Source organism: Primulina huaijiensis, chromosome 13 (genome assembly GCF_012295235.1).
Source record: "Primulina huaijiensis isolate GDHJ02 chromosome 13, ASM1229523v2, whole genome shotgun sequence".
NCBI lineage: Eukaryota > Viridiplantae > Streptophyta > Magnoliopsida > Lamiales > Gesneriaceae > Primulina > Primulina huaijiensis.
The window spans coordinates 18,340,278-18,363,970 of record NC_133318.1 but is presented as its reverse complement, the minus strand read 5'-3'; the positions used below and the strand labels follow the sequence as shown (position 1 = coordinate 18,363,970).

General features: G+C 34.0%; 4 protein-coding genes across 4 annotated transcripts in view; 2 read left to right on the top strand and 2 right to left on the bottom strand.

The window, feature by feature from the left end:
• LOC140991324 (uncharacterized) overlaps positions 1-23,693 on the top strand; it is a 78,663-nt gene that overhangs the window by 2,380 nt on the left and 52,590 nt on the right. The window lies entirely within an intron of this gene.
• LOC140991721 (uncharacterized) lies at positions 1,724-9,274 on the bottom strand. The gene is made up of 13 exons (XM_073461840.1): positions 8,743-9,274; positions 8,384-8,536; positions 8,054-8,266; positions 7,883-7,972; positions 7,538-7,654; positions 6,869-7,138; positions 6,239-6,395; positions 5,160-5,237; positions 4,722-4,822; positions 4,281-4,451; positions 3,896-3,970; positions 2,747-2,854; positions 1,724-2,070 (listed from the first exon to the last, which is right to left on the bottom strand). Exons 1-13 carry the CDS (start codon positions 9,133-9,135, stop codon positions 1,729-1,731), a joined length of 2,268 nt encoding a protein of 755 aa, XP_073317941.1. The 5' UTR covers positions 9,136-9,274; the 3' UTR covers positions 1,724-1,728.
• Positions 10,879-15,655, bottom strand: LOC140990842 (protein trichome birefringence-like 16). Its single transcript, XM_073460663.1, has 3 exons — positions 15,233-15,655; positions 12,936-13,131; positions 10,879-11,878 (listed from the first exon to the last, which is right to left on the bottom strand). Exons 1-3 carry the CDS (start codon positions 15,486-15,488, stop codon positions 11,044-11,046), a joined length of 1,287 nt encoding a protein of 428 aa, XP_073316764.1. The 5' UTR covers positions 15,489-15,655; the 3' UTR covers positions 10,879-11,043.
• On the top strand, positions 21,134-23,666 carry LOC140991663 (cation/calcium exchanger 4-like). The gene has a single exon (XM_073461752.1). The coding sequence runs from the start codon at positions 21,523-21,525 to the stop codon at positions 23,476-23,478; it is 1,956 nt and encodes a 651-aa protein (XP_073317853.1). The 5' UTR covers positions 21,134-21,522; the 3' UTR covers positions 23,479-23,666.

Below are 23,693 nucleotides of genomic sequence, written 5' to 3'. Positions count from 1 at the left end.
TCCTGATATTTTTAAATTGTTCAAATCGAACTTGAATAGAATATATATTCCGCACGCAAGTATGCACGAGTTTTTGTTTGAATGGCCATTGAAACAAGAAATGTATGACCATGGCCTGTGAGCATCGCGCTAAGTGCGTGCAATGGGTCCGACGCCTACACAAACTTGGGGATGATTCCTTGCCTATTTAGCTCTGGTTTATCAATCAGTTTTTGGTTTTTTAAGGATACAGACAATTGGTTATTTTCTCTGATTTTTATGAGCAATAAATCAACACGAGAGAGTGGGCCATAACGAGAAGTGATGTCTTTGTTAATTTCTATATTGGGCCGAAAATAATGGGCTGTGGCCTCGAAAGCTCACAGATACTAACCTGGCCCATAAACAGAATATGCTATGCAAGCATGATTTAAAAGTAGCTTGGCAAATGTAACCAATCCTTGATATTTTCTTTTGTAGAATATGAAACATATTTCAAATAGAATAATTTCTTTCATATATATTACTTGAGGGTGTTTTGTGTAATATAATTACTATGGATAAATAACATAGACTCAAATTATAATATAAATCGAGCCAAACATTCGATTACGATCTGGATTTTTTATTTCATATTATAATATTATACATATTCGTTTGTTCGAGATTGATAGGAATACATAAACTTTTTATCGTTCGCTTAATTAAATTATCATTATTTTCGCGTGTATAAAATATTCTAGATAATTTATTTTATATTTTAATAAGGTCGAATGCAATATAATAATTATAATTAGGAAGGGTGGCTCCTTTAAACTACAGGGGCCATGTGGATTGGGGACTATAGAATGTCCCAGATTAATTTTCTATTTGGAGAATTTTAGTGTTTGGGGTTATTTGCCATTAGCAACTGGTCGAAGAATAAAAGTCCTCCTATAAATCCATGAATTTCAAATTTATTTACGTGCGTTTTTGTTGTTTAGAGAAATAAAACCATAAACTTCAAATCTATATATTGCATATTTATATAATATTTCATATTAATTACGATGATTTCAAGTTCACTCAATAATGATGTAATTTGAAATTCATTCTACTTTGTATTACTAATGTGCAAAAAATTAAGACGTGTATTTAATATTTGATCTGTTGTTTCATTGTAAATAATAAAATTAACCAAATTCATGTATTTGAAATCAATTAATCTAAATTTAATTTGGATGCAATGAAAATAACATAAATATATAAATATTTTATAACTATGTTGTAACTATGTTAAGTATTAAATAATTACAAATATCATTTTAATCTTGTATTTATTGTGTTTGGTATTTTTAGTCATGCAATTATAGTTCTATAAATATATTCATTCGATCAAGTCACTCTCCAAATTAATGCAAGTAAATGACCAATTTTTTGTAAGTACATTAAAAAATTTCGACATTTAAATTATAACATAAATATTACAAACTAGCTAGAATAGGAAACAAAATAGTACAAACATTATTTAGAACAACGATTTCATTTTGAATTTTCATGATCTTTCAAGACATACAAATAATAAAATTTTACAAGCTCGCCTCCAAACCAGTTCCATTTACATGTAAAATGTGAGAGACTGATACATTTAAATGTCCCCCTAAAATACACGATAAACAGTTCCTGTCACGATACAACAGTCTTATAATCTCATATCTAAAAATTTAATGTCAAGAATTTTGATGTATATCTCATGAAGTACTGTTTTTACTAGTGTTGACCACCACAACATGCCTCGCAGCACGCGTAGCAACCTAAACATGCCAAGGCTCCACACAACTGAGTGAGCACGATTGCACATTGATCATTCATTCGGGAGCACATTTGGATACAGCACGGGCAACAGCAGTGGCCGCAAAGTCTTCCACAGCAGTTGGACGTGGCTTTGATAAATATTTCAGCAGCTTCAGGGAGTTTGGTGTCACTAGATCCCGGAGGTATGTTTTCCTTCGTTGCATCTATATTGCCAAAACCGAGTCCAACGTTGTTCAGAACGATTATCTTCTGTGGTTTAGAGTCTTCGGTCTTCTTATGACCGGTTTTGTTCGACACCTGCAAAAAATGCATATAATTGAAGTAGACATTCATGTTATTCTTGGAAATAACAAATGTGACAGAAATCGAAAACAATTCTCAAAAATCACAAATTACATTTCTTTTTGACTTAATGCAATATGTTGGAAATTCTCAATTGACATACTTGTGCAAATTTTTGTGAGCTGTGTACCAAGTACATGCGGCCTTTTCCCTGGGCCTCACCCCTGCTAACTTAACCACTAGCAAAGAAGCCCATGGGAATGCCTTAGTTGAGATGAAGTGGGAGGAACTTGAAAATACTCTCCGAGTCAAATTCTCTAGTTTACTATCTGAAACTCTTAAAAGGCTGATTTGCTAGTCTTTGCAGAGTGGCGGACTTGATATGATGGGTAAAGGCAACAAATGAGTTTAAAAGGTTGAGTATGTAACACATAGAGTTCTATTTTTCTAGTTTTAGGTCTTGTTAGAGGGTCCAATGTTTAGTGTTTTTCACTTTATGTATTTGGTTCCTTCAATAAGTTTGCCATGGTTCAAATTATTCAAACTGTATTGTCGTTTTGTTTCATTAGACTTCGCAAAACCTAAAGAAACAAAACACAAAGTAATCTGGCATATGAATGAAAAAAGTGACATTTAAATTAAAAAAAGAAGAAGATAAAAGTGACTTTTTCAAAGGTTCAAGTAAATGCACCTGTTTCGAATTGGTTGCATTTGCACTAGTTCTCCCTTCCGCTGTCTCAAGCAAAACCACGTGAGTATACTCTGAGAAAATGGCATTTTGGACACTCATTTTAGCTATCTGTCAATCAAATTACAGCTCATCAAGGGCTACACTCTGCCAAATGACAACGAACCAATATCTTCATACTTAATATATGCAAGCTTTCCACACCAAGACACAAGTCACATCCTTAATTAGTAGACATATTTTTCTTCAAATAATAAATTAGTAGACATATTTTTCTTTTTTGGATACATGACAAATAATAATAGGCATCACAATGAGTAAATAATGGCGCGGGCAACGGTAGAAAGAAGAGTTGGTACGACTAGTTAATTTCTGATAGTGAGCATCTGCTCGAGCAAAGTTCTAAGTTTCTTTGGAAACCTAAATGGTTCAACAAAATTTTGGGTTTCCTACCCAACTGAAAAAAAATTCCGCTCTTGGTTTAATTTTGTCAATGTTTCCACCAAAATTCTAGAATATCCTGGAAGAACCAATAATATCAAGTTTGATTCTCATAAAAGGCTCTATGGGGTATCAAACAATGTATTAGATGCTGTGCACACTTTGTCGTAGCCAAAGTCATATATATAATCAATAGTTAACCTTCTAGAATATCCTGGAAGAACCAATAATACCAAGTTTGATTCTCACAAAGGTTCCATGGGATATCAAACAATGTATTAGATGCTGTGCACACTTTGTCGTAGCCAAAGTCATAAAATCAACAGTTTACCTCCAAAACATGGTTGCTTTCAGTACTTTAAATTGAATGATGGAACTTTCAATTATGTCGTGTATTAAAACAACCCCACATACATCTTGCATACAGATATCTTCATTTAAAGTACGAATAATTGTACTTGGTTGAAAACATTCAAAATTTCATTTGAAAGTTTGAACAATTTATATATATTGAATTTTTTTGTAAATAAAAAATGGAGTTTCATACATCCACCATGTCATCAATTTCCAAGAAGTCATAGAAACATTTGATACTTTGTGTTCTAGTCACATTTCCCAAACTGAACCCACTATTTTGTCTTGTTAATATTGTCCCAAAACCAAAATATGTGGGGACTATGTGTTGACTGTAATATATCAAACTGTTGTTACCTTTTCCTCGAGCTCCTTACTTTCTGAATACCAGGCCTGAGCTGTAAGGAGTTCAATATGCTGCTTGGCTACTATCTGTTAATGATACAACATTAACATAATCAAAAGATGCCATAAAATGAGCAACTAGATGAAGTTGGTTGAAAAAATATAGCTAAAAAATGCACTGGTAAATTGATCTTGCAATGAAACAGATACATAGAAAATGATGCTAAATATAAATTCCAATAATCCTGATCATGATGTTAAATATAAAGTCAAGTGATCCCCATATAATCGTTTTATGGCCATTCGACTAACAAAGAAAAAAGAAAATATTCTAAAATGAACAAAAAAGGCGAATTTACATCATGCATTGCACATCAAAGCACCAAATGACTCACACCTTGTCAATAGGTATCTCCTTTGCCTCTTGTGTCTTCAGTTCAAGAGAGAAATTGCTCGTATCTGGTCGGACACCTTTAACTTTAAGAATCTCTGGAAATGTTCCACTGTATCTTCCAGACACGATCAAGGGACTTTTGGTTGAAAGGTCTGGAATTCGAGAAGGAAACACCTAACATAAAAGATTGACTCCTTGTAAAAAACATGCATCGAATTAACAAGTGACAGACAAATACTAAATGGATGTAGTCCCCACAAAACGAAATATTCTGCTTGGGAATAGGATTTTGTAGATAATGGGAAAAAATAATCAAAATCAATGTAAGTTGTGCGCATTCAGAAAATTAAGTCAGCCGATATGAGAAAAGATTTCAGTAGTGCTGCATATACCAGTAAACCACTAACTGATTCTTAAATTGCGAAGGAATGAAAGTGAAAGTACCTCAAGATCATCAAGTCCATCTACATTCTCAAAAGAAATATTTGCAAGGAAGATAGATGAGGCTCTGGCAAATAGTCCTTCCATTCGAATCTCGATTGAATCTGTCAAATTTTGTAAAACAAATTAGAAAATAGCCTTGTATTGCTTGGGGAAACTCTCTTATTCTTCAGAAAGAGGTAGTTTTTGTTTCATTACAATATATTTTAAACAGGGAATATCAAATTTACAGAAGTGTAACTGCAGCAAAAATTAAATAGGAATATATGGCCTTTATTGAAATCACGAGAGAGCACAACAAATTTAATTTTCTTTTATAGTGAAACAACTGCTTTGTGAGTATGATGAGTGTTTTACCAAATATTTGAAGGAAGATAACGGGAAAATCAGGCACACTATTTTGTGGCACCATAGTGTTGCTAGAAGAAGGCTAGAACTTACCCACATCAATAGCAGAATCATAATGCCCACGACCAATTGTTGCAAGCATCTGAAGGAAGTAATGATTGCAGAAATCACCTACATATATTTATATTACCATTGAGACAACCAAATAAGTATCTCAAGCATGCAATGAGAAAAGGTTGCTCCAATTCGATAAAACAAAGAAATGATATTTAGCCATCAGACATGACTTCCCCCAGATCTTAGGAGTCTGCAAACCTAAAAGTTGAGCACTTAATAACCATCTCAAAACTTTATTGTGAGGGAAATCATTGATAATAAGAATATAACAAATTGTAATCAATCTATACCATGAAATCTATGTTACATATAGTAGAGAATAAAATGACGTACTTTATCGTATCTGCAGAATACATTGGTTTACATCCATACATCCACATTTTAATTTATAAATAAATGAAAATGTTTATGAGTTATACCACACTCACAAAAGTTAATAACTTTATAGACGATTATACTGTATATGGAACTTCTCGGGGTACAAATATGTTCCGACATCGCTATCAGTAGAATGAACCGCTGATTTTTTTATACAGTTGTTGGGATAGTTATGCAATGTTTGTTTTTATTTTCCAGAATCAGTTTCTCACCTCCAAAAATTAATTATATACTATCATTTAATTTTCTTTTCTTTTCACAAAACAAATTTTCCCTCGTTTTCATTTCTTCCAGAGTAACTGTTACTTTTAACAAAACTTTCATCATTTTCCAAACATACGCCATGATTATGTTAAATTTCAATCTAAACTATATTATTTTAAAATTTTAAAGTAAATTTATCCAATCAGTTCTCGCATGATTTAACGATCATCTACTCTAATAATTTCATTTCCAAAACAAAACCAAACATATATTTAATTCCCAAATCATTCCTACAGAATGTTTCTCCAAAGCTTTTTCCCGAAAATTTCCAAAATAAGACCAGACACTACATTTGTAATTTTCCCAACTATTTTAGGTTGCCTTTACATTGTTTATACATGTATGCTATAATTCCAATTCTTTTCAATGAATATCAATCATAACAAAAAAACATCAGTGAATAAAAATCATACCTATGCCAAATGTGGAAACTCGTGGACAAACATTTTTTTGATTTGTTAGCTGGCTTTTCAATGCATCACAAATATGTCTCTCATCTTCAACAGCCCCATCAGTTATGAGAAAAATGATTGGAAAATAATTTTGATAATCTGACAACATCTCAATGGCCTGACAAGTAGATGAGTTTCTGTTAAAGATGTCATCAAATAACTTCCATGAATTCTGTACATTTCATTTGTTTCTAAAAAACATTGATAATAATCAAAACAGAAACAATTTCTTAAGCATGAATACACATTAATCATTTCTCATCATTTTGTGAGGCCACTAGGCACAAGTCACAGGGATCAAAGTTGTATATAATAAATTGAAAATCGTAAAATCAATCCAAAACTGCAATTACAGAAGCCAAAATCTTAAAAAGCAAAAGAAAATTTGGTTCTGTTTCTATACGCGCACAGAAAAATTGAGTTTGGTTCGCAATGTGAAAATTCTAATATGCTGAATGAACCCAAAATGAACCACGTAATAAATCTTCTTCGAATCAAACCAAAAACAGAAATGAAACCAGATACTGGATGGTTAACAGATAGGTGGAACAAGGATAATTAACACAAAGTTACAGAAGAATGAAAAAGTACCTGATTCAAAGGAAGCAAAATGTTTGTTCCCCCGCCAGCCACAAAATTCAAATTAACCCACTGAGTGACTTTCTCGATAGCTCCTGCGGTAGCTGACTCCAAAGATGAGGAAAATAGGTATGTTTTACCATTGAAAGCAATTACATTAAACGAGTCTCCAGGGTTGAGCTTTGAAAGTGCAGCAAAGAGTGCATTTTTTGTATCATCAAGCAGTTTACCCTTCATGCTCCCACTTATATCGACAACAAAAACCACAACCCTCCTGAAAACCTGCATAACATAAGTGATATTCGGTGAACATCACTTTGAGAGAAGGGAATGTGCTATGTCAAAATCAACTCGCCATTTACATCTGAGCTTTGTACATTACATTAGATTTAAATGTTTCACCCCCATAATCAATATTTTCTGTCCACCACATTACGTTAACGCTGTTCAAGTGTTTCTCCTCTTTTTCGAATAACCGACCAGTATCATAATGTAAAACAACATTAGCAGTGTCACTTAAAATCATCTGGTATCACGCTATGATGCATGAATTTGAATGTGGATGGGTAAGAGCACCTTGAGTGGAATTATTTTCTCACTTTATAATTCACACTTGTCATTAGCTATGGGAAAAATTTTATATTTGACATTAAACATGAACAAACTAGATCCACAATTCACCTTTTCATTCTGCTGCACTCCCGGATAAAGATAGCAGCAAAACATTTCTCTATGATCCACATCGTGTAATGATGGAGGACTCAAAAGCACACCACCAAAAGTATGGGTTGAAGATATCTGACAAAGGTACAATGAAAGTTAAGCAATATAATTACTTAAATACCAGTCAACTTTAAAAATGCATTCGTGGTGCAATATTTTTAATAATAGTTTTTTTTTTTGAACGATATTTTTAATAATACTTAGAATTTGAATAATTTGCACTCGTGGCATTAGAATATTTCTAAATTTCCATTCCTTCTCCAATTCAACGCCAATTACAAATATATGAACAAGATATCTTACTGCGTATGTGAACACAAAGTCACTTTTTGACCATGTAAGAACTTCAGAGTTATACAAGAAACCCAACTTTCCCGCTTGCCGTAGCCGCTCCTGAAATTTCCGAAAGAAACTGAAATTGAAATGGCACCAAATTATTTTGTATGATCGTCAAGAACCAGAAGAAAATGGTACCTTCAGCGGATGACTCGTAGTTTTGCACAAAACTTCGGTTCCCCACCCAGAGTTAACATTCAACTGTATCTTTTCACGCTTAGAAATCTTCTTACCAGCGGGGGTTACATACTCGGGAAAACTAAATGGAATGTTCAAGGTAAATTGGCCATCACGATACAACAATTTTTGAGACCATCTAATTTTGACCGAAAGATTGGTTCCTCCATCTATCTGAAAAACAGTAAAACGCATGAAGACTTTGTTCAATACGACAGAAAATACTAAAATGTTAAAAAAAATTAAATAAATAAAAGAACGCAGCTCGAGAACAAAAGATGAAACGCTTGCCTGTGGGACTTTAAGAGTAAATATATGAGCTTTCAGAAAGCCTCCATCTTCAATCTTTGCTACCTTTTCTGCACCAATTTCATTGTCTATGGCAATCAGTTGAGTACTATATGATTTCCTTGGTACCTCAACCTCAACACCTAGAAGTGAACCCTGTTAGCCAAATTAATATGCCTCTTGAGAACAAAACAAACATTTTTCAGTCGAGAAAAAATTCAGACCATTCTTCATGTCATTTTTCATAAAAAGAAAACAAACATGAAAAAAGAAAACCAACATCTGACAAATAAATTTTTCTTTAGTTTTCTTTTTACAAAAAAAAAAAAGGACAAGAAAAGATAACTTCGACTGAAAGCTACCTGTTCGCCCATTGGGACAGCGATGCGGCAATCACAGCTGCGGTGGCCCATGACGCAATGCACGCGCCACGAGCCCGTCACCGTCACAAAAGCCATGTCCAGATAAGAATCCACCTCAAGCGAAACCCCACTCATCTGCAACGGAATCAAAGCCGGCGGATCGCACCTCCCGTGCACGTGAGGCTGATAGCTCGGCATATCGGGATTATCAACAATCGCGGGATCGCTGATCACGGCATAAATCATTGGAGATGCAGGGAGGAAGGAGTATCCCGCCGCCCTCTCCATGGCAGTGGGTGGTTTGGGCGGCGCCACCGCCCTGTCCTTGCCAAAGTATATCCGCTTGGAGAGGCGCAGGCCATCCTCAACGGCGGCCTCGAAATCCTCGGCCATAGAGCTAAAGGGATGGCACGGAAAGAGGAAAATTGATTAAATAAAGAGGGAATTATTGGTTTATTCTGTGGTAAAGCGGAGTTTTTCTTGATTACAGTAGCCTCCCTCCTATTTCGAGTAAGCATATAAAAACAATAATGTGATAATAAAAGGAAACAAAAGCTTTAGGAGATAGAGACGGCCATTTGAAAGTTGGAGTGGACCTTATTCAAAATACTAATTTCATATATAATATTATTTCTCAATTTAGATATATATCGAATATCATAATATAAATATATAAATATTTCATTAAAAACTTACCTTTTTTATTATTATTGAATTTCGACATTTTTACTCAAATTTGATACTTTGGCATCAGACGACGAGCTCATTTAAAAACATTTTTGATAACTAAATTTGTAATTATCAACAAATAAATAAGTCTATTATTATTATTATTATTATTATTATTATTAAATAAAAGATGAAGTAGCTGGTTTTTTTAAGGTATAGTATTGCAATTTACAAATTTCTCTGCAGTAAATAAAATAGGCAATTAATAATAATTCATTGTCGCGCTGGTGAGGAAAAATATTATTCTCTTTTTTAGTATAATTTAAAGAGTTAAAATCCGTTTAGTTTATGCCAATATACCGAACATATATGAACTCTTGTAAGAAATTGGGTATAATATCTATATAATTCTTCTGTCTCATTATATTTTTATAATTTTAATCTTATTATTTTGAATTAATATAATTAACATGAAATTTTAAAATGAAATCAATTAGTGTTTTTAATTTTAAAAAATATTAATCATAAAACACGAATATATTGTGTACATCGAGTCACTAGTAACATATAAAGAAGTCGTTAGTCGCTATTTTTAGGAAAGAAACGTGGTTGAGTAGCTATTATTTTGAATTTTTAGCTAGAAAATGATTTCGATTATTAAAAATTATCTCATTTCATTCTATTTATTTCTCACACACATCCAAAATATGAGTATCCATTATATTATTGTCATTGTTATGTTCACAGAAGCAATGTGGTGGACAATCCGATGGCACCAAAATTTATAGTTTCTTATAAGCATATCTATGAATAAAGAATTGGTAGATCAAATTATAGAAATTGTACTGTGACAAAATAGCCAAATTCAATTTCTACTTCATTTTTTTGGTTAATTTGGTTTTATTTCTATTTTTTAAAATTAACAATTGCAGTCATATATAGTTATTGGATACTTGTTTATGCTAAGAAAACAATCGAAACATAATATTAATACTATTGTAGAGTTTAAAAAAATTATATTTTCGGGAAAAAAGGAACGTTCGATCCTACAACAGTACTATCACTCTTAGATCTTTGCAAAAATTGTAAAAACTATTTCAGTTTCTACTCTCAGTAGAAACTTTTTCCAAGAGAAACAAAAATCAGAATTAAAGAGCTATTTTGGAGGAAATGATCGTGCTGATTCCTCCCCTTGTAACCGATGACTTGCTTGGTTTTCCTATGTGATTGTATATCAGCAGGGCCAACAACAAATACGAGGACTTGATCAAAGTGCGTAAGATTTCACGAACCTAAATTTAAATTCAACTAAACAATTGAAGTCAAATGGAATTTAAAGATCTCAGAAATAAGATTTTCAAGCTTGGGCTCGCAAAACTCTTAGCTTAAGCTTATGAACTCAGATCGCTGGCTCATTTCATGTTTTTATTGTATCAACTAGTTTAAATTCAAGAAATTTCCACGTCCGTTGAGCATCTACACAATTAATATACTTATTTATACAGCACACGTCAAGATTTTAGCTTGTATCTTCTCATTTAACACTATAGGTGCCAAAGAATAAGCAAGAATGAAATAATGTTCAACCATCAAAGGCGATCGTAATTTACGTGACTATGAGCTTCATGAGAACTAGAGCTGCGCAAATAAAATATCATTCCATGTATCTGGAATACCAGGCAAGCACCAATGCAGACAATCCTGCATCCCAGTTGTCGGTCTAATGCTGTAACGAGATATGTGACCTTCGTCTCTCAGCTGGGATAGAGCCGTAATGTCCAGAAGCTTAACTCTGGTTCCATTTACTGCCCCTGCTGCAATACCATCACTGGAATAATCTTGTACAACCTCCTTTCCATGCGAAAGTGGAGTGATATTGTCACAAGTTCCCCCAGTGTTCCAGTCTCCATTGAAAAAATGCCTGGGTGATATAGAACGGAAAAATACTTTCAAACCTGGATATTTTGGGAGCTGTGTATTCACCCATTTGACAATACTATATACTGTAAAATTTTTTGCATCCATAATATCTGTGATTCCCGTGTTTGTGTTGATCTCGGGGATGCCCCCAACGTGCATGATCCAGCGATTAGCCTTCAGCTTGTCTTTATTCCAATGGTGTCCAGTATTCAGAACAAGAACGTCAAATTTGTGAAGAAAATTATGCAAAAATGCTGGGGGTCGATCCAGATGCATCGCGATATCAGTGGTAGAGTTGGATGTGTCGATGGGTTCTAGGTCGCAGAGACTTGCTGACCAGTAGTAAAGGATGGTGGTATTTGTACTGGGGAATCGATAAACCCATCCATCTGGTCTGATGGCCCCACGGGCTTTTACAAGACCATACTCGTACCCAACATTGAGAACATCAGGTCTTTTTTCACCACTTGTCACCATGCACATGAGCGACTGGAACTGTTGTCGACCTAGTGAGTCCCCGACAAAAGCCAGAGTTTTATTCCTCATTCTGTGTACAGGAGAAAAATTCAAGTATTATATCAACAAGTTAAAGAAATGCAGCATGCAGCAAGTAAAACATTGATTTAGCTGTACACTAAAAATAGAAGATCTCCAAATGAAAAAATATTTAAAAAATTAAAATACCAGAGATTTATTTAAAAAAGATACAAAATTACATAGGTATAGATGATATTTTGCAGATAAAAGGTTGTGTATTCCAATTAAAGCCAAATTCTGAAGGGCAACTAATATAATAGTGCCAACAGCCTCTTGGCTAATCGCACCACCTTCTCCGATAAGTGGTAAGGTGCCGAGTTCGAATTCCTCACCCGACGTATCAAGAAAAAATAGTAATATTCAATGGAAAAAGTATATTTAAAGTTCAAGATTATAAAATTGAGTCAACAAATTATAAATTATGTAAGACTGTTCCCTGAAAAATAACGACGTCTGATAAGGATCATAACCAATCAATAAAAAACTATGGATCAGGCTCACTTCAAAATTGTAGGACCAAACTAAAAGTATTGCAGGGTGATGTAATCTTACAGTCAGTTTTATTTCTTTAATTAACAGGTCAGAAGTACATAGATATAACTATGTTATTTCACCACTCATAGAACGAACAACTTCATGGTTCAGTATTGCTATTGCTATTTACTTAACTCCGTCTATTATAAGAAAATAAGATAATTCTCTCTAAAGGAAAAGGCAAATCTTACATATTTAATAAACTACAAAATAGTACTAATTATAATGAAATTAATTTAAAAAAATGGTTGCCCACATTTGGCATGTACAATTTCCTTGCGCTCCCCAAGTGCCGTGCGTACAATAACTTAGAATAGAACACAAAGTATTCCACTGACATAGATGGAATTTTGTTATATTCCTTCTGGACTCAGGACAATAGGTAAATTCTAAAAATAACTCTTAAACAACAATTACCATTTGATCTACACTGCAACTGAAAAGGGTGAAGAGAAATCCATACTCGATGTAAACTTTCATGATTTCAAGTTTCAGTGAACTGATACCCATCTATGGAAAGAACAAAAATATACCTCGTCAGGAACTTGGAAGCTGTGAATGGTTCAGCACTACATCCATTGGGTTGCCAGCGTAGTTTTTCATATTCAAAGTCTTTGCGTTGCATCAAGCGACAAGCCCACATTGGCGACAACCATTGCTTACAGTCAGAGCCAGAGTATAATGGCCAGCTATCGTCAAAGACCCATTTACCTTTGGCATAGTTATAATCTGAAAAATGTTAAAATGTCAGGAACCCGAATACCTTTCCTCCATAATATGGAACCCGTGTGCTTCATGTTAAATAAAAAATAAATCTTGCTCATGGTAGGAAATGAGAAAAAGAAAAAGACAAGGGAATGGGCCAACTTCATCTAGGAACTTTAGCATTTTAGCTTTTGTATGATGAGAAGTACCTAAGGTATACATTTCTTAGTGCACAACATACACAAGCACTCGAACCCCTTGTTCTAGAACTTTGTCTACAAACTTTTTTTGCAGTAGCAGAGAATAAGTTTCTGGTTTGCTTTCTTTTGAAAGATGATTCATAGTTTCAGGGGTCCTCTGATGTTACCAGGAAACTTTCTGTCTATTTCAACTACTCATTTTCTCTCGTAAATTGTCTTTTTATTATTTCTCCTCAAAATGTCTTTAGTCGTATTCTTTCTGAAACGCTGGAAAGATCTATGCACCAACAGAAGAGAGTTAAAACTGTGAAATCTAGGAAAATCAACATCTTTTTTCTGCAACACCAATTTCAGAGCACATACCAACTATCCTTATAAGCTATGAAAGTCTGTCAGTTCATTAGAAAATTTTGGCAGATTCAGATCTTGGATATAGCCCGAAGCATTGAAGTTCACTCATCCATCCAAATTACTGACAAGGGAATTCATCTGTCACCAGAAGACTTTCACTCTTTATCAGAATTATGGCAAAAGAGAGAGATATTCCCCAATGTGACATCGAAATGTCTGAAAGATGAGATCACTTACAGTAAGATACTAAAAATTACCAAATTTTTGACTTCTTGCATGATTCTTAATAAAGATTCGGATGAAGTTCGAAGGAGTAGAAGTATTCTTGGAAAGAACAACATTTTCAAAACTTAAAAGACATGTTCTCTCATGTAAGATTTGATGACAGGAAAAGAAAGTATCGCTTACATCGTTTCAAACATTATTCTAGAAGCAGCATCACAAAGTTCTGCCGTTACAAGAAACAAAGTGGAGGAAACTCCATAAAATCTGAGTAAGGAAATAAAGTCTATTGTGAACACTGTGAAAAAACTGAGCACACTCAGGACAATTGCTCGAAATCACATGGAAAGCGAAAATACTGGAAATCTCATTTTAAAAAAAAAATCTAACTGGTCAGTAACCTTGGCTAGGGAAAAAATGAGAGTCTCTAGTTCGCTCTCCACTGGGTGGGAATGTGGGATTACTTTGAAAAATGCTGTATAAATAAAAAATTGGGTGGGATTACTTTGAAAAATGCTGCATAAATAAAAAAATCCATAGTTAATACCAGGCAAGTCACTTCAAACTAAAATGCTCTAACCGCTCATTGAGGTAATATAAGACATGCCTCGTCTGTTTTCCCTTGTAATAATTCTCGAGATGGATGGTCATCAACAATGGCACGTCAGATCACGTTATAGTTCAAAATTGCAATGGTGACATAAAAGTAACTTTCGCAAATGGACAAAAACTGTAGCACATATGAAAAAAAGTAAAATTATTTATGCTGTGTTGTTTTAAATTAAATTTTGTTCTCTTTGATGTTTAAGTGATTCAAGACTAAGAAAGGATAAACTAGAAAGAGAAGACAAATGAAAACTGATATTAGTAGCCAACATGCAAATATGCAATTTAAGGAGAATCGCGGTCATTTAAAAAACACGTTGATCTTCACAATTTAATATTTTTACAAGTTCATCATAGGAAAAAATCACATTTGACAGTTGGGACGCATCATAGTCATTTAAAAGTGAAGCACCACGACTATTTCAGCTCTTACAAAAATCACTATCTCTAAAGTATGAAGGATTATTGACTTTGAGAAAATTTTCACTCCTGGCACCGAATGAAATTATTGGAAACAGCTGATAAAATTACAATTTCTTCATTAATCCAGGAGTCAGGCCAAGGGGGAGTCAGGCAATTACTAGATTAAAATCTGAAAAAAAAAGCCGCAGATACATAGTATACTGATAGGGTCTGACGAATATCGTAACAATTTTTATCATCCAAAAATCATATTAAAAAAAAGCTCAACAAAAAGTGACATTAATTGAATGTGAATCGGATCAAGATCATGAATAACGACAAACCTTGATCTAGTTGCGATATGCACATCTGGGTTGGAATTAGATAGGAGAGAAATGTGGTATTTGTCCATGCCAATAGAAGCACCGTTGCCGAAACTAAACCAATGAGAACGAGGACGACCTGTGAAACCTTGATTCCACTAATGCCTTCCTTAATCATTAAGAACTTCCGGGAAACGTGCTTAAAATTATCCAAAATCAAAACTCTTGCATCTTTACAAGAATGAAATCTGTAAAATATGGAAATCGTCAAAAGCATTCTACAAATATCATACTCGATGTTTCAATCCACTTCAACTTGAAAGTTCAATTTCTAGAACTTTTTATTACTCTAACATGTATAGAAAATTTCAAGCATAATAAATGCATTAGCACAAGTAACGATCTCCGAGAAGGGACCTCGTACAAGGTAAAATACAATAATTTCATAAACAACAAACAAGAGGAAGNTAATAAAAATTTAAATATTATATTAATTATTAAATTTTCACTAATTTTAATTTTCATATTATATTGAAGAAAACAATTCAAGGGTATTATGATTAATATACAATCTTATCATTATCACTATTAAAAAATTATACATTATCACACAAGGAAGGATATTTAATCGCACAAATAACATAAATAGTGAGGGCTTTCAATCATAATCAAGGGCCTCCATGTTAAATTAAAAATGAACCAAACATGAGATAAGTGATGATTATTTAATAATCATTCTTTTATCATGACTACCAAACATAACATTAGCATAAAAAATAATATTTTTTTATAAATGACTCAAATAAAAAATACTTCAAACAAAATAAGATTTGTGAGATCGTTCAACACAATATTTTGCCAAAAATATATTTATAGATCGTATAATGGTTGACATTAATGTCGGTTGCTAGATCTGTTTTGATTCCAACCCTTTCCTTTTCTCTGCCGTACACATGGCCGATCTCCCAGCTGCCGCAGCTACAACAGAATGGCAATCTTTCGAGCACACCGACACATTTTGATCGATTGACTTCATTTTCCTCAGCCTTATGAAATGTTGCCTCAGAATGCTGAGTTTGCTTTGGATTTGATTCGTTCGAGTTTAATGAATCCGCTGTTATGGTAATCCCTTTCGTGTCTGTTTGCATTTTATGTTGTTTCCAGGTGTGTTTTGATCCCGAATTTCTATTGTGTATTTGTGTTGAATGCGTTTGTTTCAATTTGCTTGCTTGATCTTGGCATATGTTGAATTCAAGTGTAGTGGAGTAATCTATCGTACTTAACAATTCTTTTCACGATGTCATGAGATTGGAATGAACAGAGAGTAGGTAGCAAATGCGATATCTTTGATTTTTGTGAGTGTGAGTCTTTTGCGTGAATTGTTTGGGTTAATTTAAAGTGAATGAAGGTATGGCGTGTAATTTCATTCCGTGCATGCCTTAAATAGCATAAGTATATTTTGGGGATAAATTGAACTGAGCTGGAGGGGCATTACTTGTTACTCGATGATTCGAGGCTACTGATACCGACAACGGCAGGCCATGGTGTTTCTTCCTCTTGTTTGTTGTTTATGAAATTATTGTATTTTACCTTGTACGAGGTCCCTTCTCGGAGATCGTTACTTGTGCTAATGCATTTATTATGCTTGAAATTTTCTATACATGTTAGAGTAATAAAAAGTTCTAGAAATTGAACTTTCAAGTTGAAGTGGATTGAAACATCGAGTATGATATTTGTAGAATGCTTTTGACGATTTCCATATTTTACAGATTTCATTCTTGTAAAGATGCAAGAGTTTTGATTTTGGATAATTTTAAGCACGTTTCCCGGAAGTTCTTAATGATTAAGGAAGGCATTAGTGGAATCAAGGTTTCACAGGTCGTCCTCGTTCTCATTGGTTTAGTTTCGGCAACGGTGCTTCTATTGGCATGGACAAATACCACATTTCTCTCCTATCTAATTCCAACCCAGATGTGCATATCGCAACTAGATCAAGGTTTGTCGTTATTCATGATCTTGATCCGATTCACATTCAATTAATGTCACTTTTTGTTGAGNTATATGCATATACAAGCGTTATACAGCAGAAAACGAAGAAATCGAAGGAACCTTTGAGGGAATTTCTTCGTGGAATTTAAATCGCGATTTTGCGAAATCCGCCCGTTAGATTTTGAATCCGACTTCAGTACCGTGTTCCTATCGACGCAGGCTACAACTGGAATTAAGTTTTGTTACGTTTAGATACGATTTGAAATTATGATATTGTCAGAATCGAATATGAATCATATATTGTGTTTTTGATACAGTAGACATCGTATATTTGAAGTCAGATCAAAGAACAGACTATTTATGTAATTGTTATGATTTTTGGAGTTGATTTGAGTGAGATTCGATATCAGATTTGTATTATCGTTGAGATTATGAGTTATACCGATATCGATTATGAGTTCTGGTATTATATCTGTGATGTTGAGATTGACGGGGTTATTGAGATTGTATATTATGCCGTCGAAACATCAGTAGATTGATATTGATTAGATTCAGTATTGATTGAGATTGTATCGTATTTTATTGACATTGATCAGAGTATGTCTTGATTTGAGTATTGATCAGAACAAGTCTTAAATTGAGTTGTACATTAATATTGTGCATATTGATATTGTCATTTTCAGATTGGGTATGGACAGATTGGAGTGCGAGACTTCGTCTTCGTCAGACCGAGAAGACAAAGGTATAAATCAATGTGAATTGGGAGATCGACTTAAGTCAGATTGGACTTGAGTTTCCCTAAATCACATACTTGTATGTTATTGCTTTTCATACATTTGTATCATTTGAATGAATATGCTTTGTTTATTGATTTATAGACAAGCATAGAGTAGTAGATAGCTATTGAGTGAGAGTCACTGACAGAGGGCCATATTATGACAGAGTTGTTAATGGCCCATTGCACATTGTCAGAGTTAGAGTTTAGGTAGATATACCTAGTCTTTGGCAGAACAGCCAAGACACCGGACGTTTGGTCGTATCGAAGTGCTTATGAGTAGAGCAACTCCTGTCACAGATATTCGATATAGACAGGGCCAAAGTCCTTAATAAGAACGTACCGCCACCACGATCGGGACAGTAGGTGGGAGACTATTGCGTTCTTATTCAGATCGGGATCCCTAGATTAGAAATGAGTCGAGTTTGAGTCTGAGAGTCACAAAGTGTGATTCCTTATTTGATATTGAATTATGTTCCTGATTTTGGTACTTGTTTAGAGTATTGATTAAAGTTTTGATTTAGATACATGTTATGTATATCTGATGCATGCTTTTATATTGTTTATATGAATGCATGTATACTTGGTTTATACTGGGAATTTAATTCTCACCGGAGTTATCCGGCTGTTGTCTTGTTTGTATGTGTGCATGACAACAGGTGGGACATGATCATGGTCATGAAGAGAACGAGACAAGACTAGTTAGCGTGGAGATCCGGGCTCAGAAATAAATTAGGATTCATCACTGATATGTAGTTGAACCTAGTTGAAATATTATAGATACTACAAGATTTGTAGGTTTATGTTTAATATGTATTTCGGATTGATTTACATTACGTTTCCGCTTTGTATTTTAGAAAAAAAAAATTTTAGACCCTGTTTATTAGAATTGATTAAATTGTCCCAATGATGATTAAGAACATGATTAGCGTCCCAGTCACCACAATTAGCTAATAAAAATTAATATGTGTGTGTATTATATACATTTATTTTACTATTTAATTAAAGTTAAATATTTTTATACCAACAAGTTTTATGTAATTAATTGTACTCAAAATCCTCAATTTTTAAATCCAAACATAAATCTCTTCTAAATGGAGCAAATGTACTTGAGTTTTAAAGATTATATATGCTTAAATTTTGAGAATATTAGGGCATAAAACTATTGATTTTACGATTATTATTTTTTACATTTTTGTCAGGGTGTTATTGCGCCACAAATCATTATTTTTTCGCATATGAGCAAATAATCAATAAATTCTCATCCCAATTTCTGCATTCAGTGGATCACATATGTTTTTTGGATGAAATTCGATATAAAACATTTAAAATCTGAAACAAATATATGATATTTCAGAACTAAATATTTAAAATCTGACATTAATATATGATTTTTTTATTACCCAAATATGTATACAAAAATTTGATATCAATGACAAGTCTTTTTCGGATGAAAATTCAATACTAAACCTTGAAAATATTATATTAATATACTTTATTTGAGTTCTAAATATTTCAAATCTAAAAATAATATATGATTTTTAGTACTCAAACATGTATAACAAATTTTAGTATTAATAACACATATTTTTTCGGATGAAAATTGGTACAACATATTAAATATGTGATACTAATATATGATATTTCAATATAGAATCTTTCAGATCGGGTACTAATATGTGATATTTGAGCACACAAATAAGTGTAATAAATATTAATATTAATATAATTGTTCAAATTTTATACTCAAAATTTTATCTTTTGTATCGAATCTATCTAAAACAATTATCATGCAATATCATATATATGTTCCAGAATTCAATGTTTTCTATGGAATTTAATCCGAAAAATAATTATAGACTTAGAAAGTACATAAATATTTTTTTTAATCAGATAGAAATGTTTAACCCGATAAATATTGAAAACACGTTTAACTATATTAAAAAAGAGTATGTCTTTTGTGAGACGGTCTAACGAATTTTTGTATGTGAGACGGGTCAATTTTACCGATATTCACAATGAAAAATAATACTCTTAGCATAAAAAGTAATACTTTTTCATGGATGACCCAAATAAGATGTATGTCTCACAAAATACGACTTGTGAGACCGTCTCAATTCTCACGCAAGTTTTTGGCATTAAAAAATCTTTCTTTGTATATCATTACTTTTAATCTTTAATAAAAAGATGTATATCTATGTCCTTTTAACACTATTGTCATTTTATAATAATATAATTTTATCGTGCATACAAATATTTCTATANTTTTTTTTTTTTTTTTTTTTTTTTTTTTTTTTTTTTTTTTTTGTATTTTGTGATTGATTTGGAGATGACGATATTTCTGCACGTGAAAAGCATTTAAACATCTTAAAAAAATTTCTAAAAAAAGTTTTAACAACTTATGACAAAATATTGTGATCAACCAAAATGTAAAATGAAATTGTTAAAAAGGTTGTTAGTAAATTAATATCGTCCAAATAATAATTTAAATTTGAATCGTAATGTTCAGAACAAAGATGGCCGAAAGTGATTGTCGGTGTCAAAAGATCACACAGATAAAGAGCAACTCCTGACAGATTTCTAAGTAGAAGAAAACATGAATCAATCAATCTCACACCAAAATGATAGCGATTTCAATAACACGCACGTATGAGATTGTATAGTTAGATAATATTTAAAATATTTGATAAATATTACTTATATTAATGATGTGTATTTTTTCTGGTTTCATAACTTAAAAACTCTAAAAATTTAAATGTATTTGACTTGGAACGATTTTGATATGTACTACTCATAACAATAAGTTGCGTATCTTTTTCGAGGGTCCGTAACTTTTTTAGGTTTGATTGTTAAGAAATAAAAGATGTAATAATTATTTTTAGGTTATTTTTGTCTTTTTTTTAAAAAAGGAGACTGATATAATATAAATATATACAAAGAAGCGACGAAATCGAAATCAAAGTTGGCATCGAAATCATGCATGGATCGAAGCTTAGAGGTGCGGAGAGGAGACACAAGTCCAAATAAAATGTGTCCTATTTTAGCTGTCGTCGTCATCAAATCATTATATCTTAATATATTTTTATCGTAAGGTTAAGAATAAAAAGATTCCACGTGGCACACTTCAGTGTTCTCCAAAATTTCTTCGGCTTCTCTTGTCGATTAAGGAACCAGCTGTCGGATTTCATGCATCGTATATACATAACATCATTGTTTTTCTGACGCGCTTGTACGCTAGGAATAATTTTTTTTATTTTATTTTTTTTCGATTTTTTTGAGCGTGGGTTAAAATCAATCCGTAGCGTGAAAATGGTTTTCCATTATATATACGCGTTGTCGTAGCGTTGTGGCAAAACTTCTCTGAAATTTCTACGACTTTCAGTCTCAGGTACACCCCAGCGACCCCTTTTCGTAGATTTTTATTTCTCAACTGTGATATTTGGTGGGAATTTAATGAAAATTTCCGATCCTTGAATTGCGAAAGTTTTTTTCTGTCTGTTCTTGTCGATTATTAGATCACAGTCTAAGTTGTACGAGTTGGAAACAAATGGAATTTCCGAGTCGTATTTATTGTCGTAAGCGCTCGAAATTTCGTGGAATTTTCAATTGGATTTGTGTTTTGGTTTTCCTTTGTATGTTCGCTGGTCAAGAACATATTTTTCAGAGTCTTTTCTCGAAGAATCCTTCTAATAATCTTGACCAAAATTCCCACTTGAAAAAGGAATTTCTTGAAACCTCTGTGTTTCGGAGGAAAGTGTTCGAGCAAAGCCTTGATTTATCCAGTGAAAATGGTACCCAAAACAGGGAGTCGGATAATCAAAATTTCATACTGGGAAGTGGATACCCGACAACGTGCTCTGGAATTTATCAGCACGAGGGTTATGATACCAAATGTGCATACTTGAGAAGCAACCCCGAATGTAACGCCGGGGGATTTCTTGGTTACCTTGAGTTCTTTTACTGTGACTGTGAAAAATTCCAGGCTTTGGGATATGTAGTTCTTGTGATTTGGTTGCTTGTTTTATTTTATCTACTTGGGAATACAGCGACTGATTACTTCTGTTGTTCCCTGGAAATACTTTCCAATCTGTTGAAGTTACCCCCCACAGTTTCAGGGGTGACTCTGCTTCCTTTAGGGAATGGTGCTCCTGATGTGTTTGCTGGTATTGCTTCGTTCGTGGGTCGGGATTCTGGCGACGTGGGTCTGAACAGTGTGTTGGGTGCAGCTGTTTTTGTTACTTGTGTTGTTGTGGGGGCTGTGTCATTTAGCACAGCCGGGAAAACTGTGCGTATCGATAAGAAGTGCTTCTTTCGGGACGTGGGGTTCTATATTTTTACTCTCCTGTCGCTTCTATGTATTTTGCTGGTTGGTAAGGTGAGTGTTGGAGGTGCCATTGCATTCGTTTCGATATACTTGGTTTATGGCCTGTTTGTTGCTGCTAAGGAGATATTGAGAAAGCATGGTAGTAGGCTGAAGTTGGGGTCGGTTGTCCATTTGTTACCTGTTACGGGAAGTGCTTTGTCTTGTGAAAATGCTGAGGATGAATCTATTTATGCTTCGCTGCTTCAGTCTGATTCGGAGGGGAGTGTGCCTCATCTCAAGTCTCACATTCCTCATTGTGTATGGCCTTCAAATGAGACTACGAGTAAAGATGATCATCAGAAGAAATTGTGGGGTTGGAGTGAGGAGGATTCAGGTAATGATCAGTCGTTGTTTTCTTGTTCTAAGTTGTGGTCATGGCTAGAGTTTCCTTTAATGCTCCCTAGACGGCTGACGATACCCATAGTCGAGGAGGAGCGGTGGTCTAAGTTTTACGCCGTGGCTAGTGCCTTTTTTGCACCTGTGGTACTGGCAGTCCTTTGGAACACTCAAGGCGATTCGGGTCATCTAGCTAAAGGAATTAAATATGTTGTCGGTTTTGTTGTTGGTGGTATACTTGGAGTCCTGGCACTATTATACACGAAAACCGAACACCCACCTCAAAAGTTCTTACTTCCTTGGGTTCTGGGTGGATTTTTTATGAGCATAATCTGGTTCTATGTGATTGCCAACGAGCTCGTTGCACTGCTTGTGGCATTTGGTGTTATCCTAGGAATCAAATCAACGCTTCTCGCGCTGACTATCTTGGCATGGGGAAACTCGTTGGGCGATCTCATGGCTAATGTTGCCATGGCGATGAATGGTGGAGATGGTGTGCAGGTTGCTATTTCAGGATGCTTTGCAGGACCTATGTTCAACACGCTTGTAGGTCTGGGCGTTTCTTTACTCATTGGAGCTTGGTCCAAAAAGCCATCTGTGTACATCATTCCACGAGACGTCACCTTATATTACACTATCGGGTTTCTAATGTTGGGGCTCGTTTGGTCCCTCGTTATGTTGCCACGAAATGGTATGCGGCCTGGAAAATTATTGGGAGCCGGCCTGATGATCATTTACTTGTGCTTTTTAACTCTTAGAGCAAGCATTGCTATCAGTGATGGAATGCTCAATGGTTCGAGCTAGCGATTACAATCGCGGCATTGTGTGATTGCATAGGGCAAGTCAGGAGTTAATCAATTGTTTCTCCTTATGTTGTATGACTGTGAAAACTTGTACAAATACAGTACTCGGAAGCTCCATTATTTGTATCTAATGCAAGTTTCTGCAACTTATGCGTGTTGTTATCACGAATCCGACTTGGTTCTTCATATGTGTCTGGAGTTTTTGGATTAAAACTG

Coding starts and splice junctions, on each gene's coding strand:
- LOC140991721 (XM_073461840.1), bottom strand. CDS start 9,135: ATGGCCGAGGATTTCGAGGCCGCCGTTGAGGATGGCCTGCGCCTCTCC. Junction 8,267..8,383: donor TTACTCTTAAAGTCCCACAG/GCAAGCGTTTCA, acceptor ACTGTTTTTCAG/ATAGATGGAGGAACCAATCT. Junction 7,655..7,882: donor ACTTTGTGTTCACATACGCA/GTAAGATATCTT, acceptor TACCTTTGTCAG/ATATCTTCAACCCATACTTT.
- LOC140990842 (XM_073460663.1), bottom strand. CDS start 15,488: ATGCTTTTGACGATTTCCATATTTTACAGATTTCATTCTTGTAAAGAT. Junction 13,132..15,232: donor CATATCGCAACTAGATCAAG/GTTTGTCGTTAT, acceptor AACATTTTTCAG/ATTATAACTATGCCAAAGGT. Junction 11,879..12,935: donor GCTTCCAAGTTCCTGACGAG/GTATATTTTTGT, acceptor TCCTGTACACAG/AATGAGGAATAAAACTCTGG.
- LOC140991663 (XM_073461752.1), top strand. CDS start 21,523: ATGGAATTTCCGAGTCGTATTTATTGTCGTAAGCGCTCGAAATTTCGT.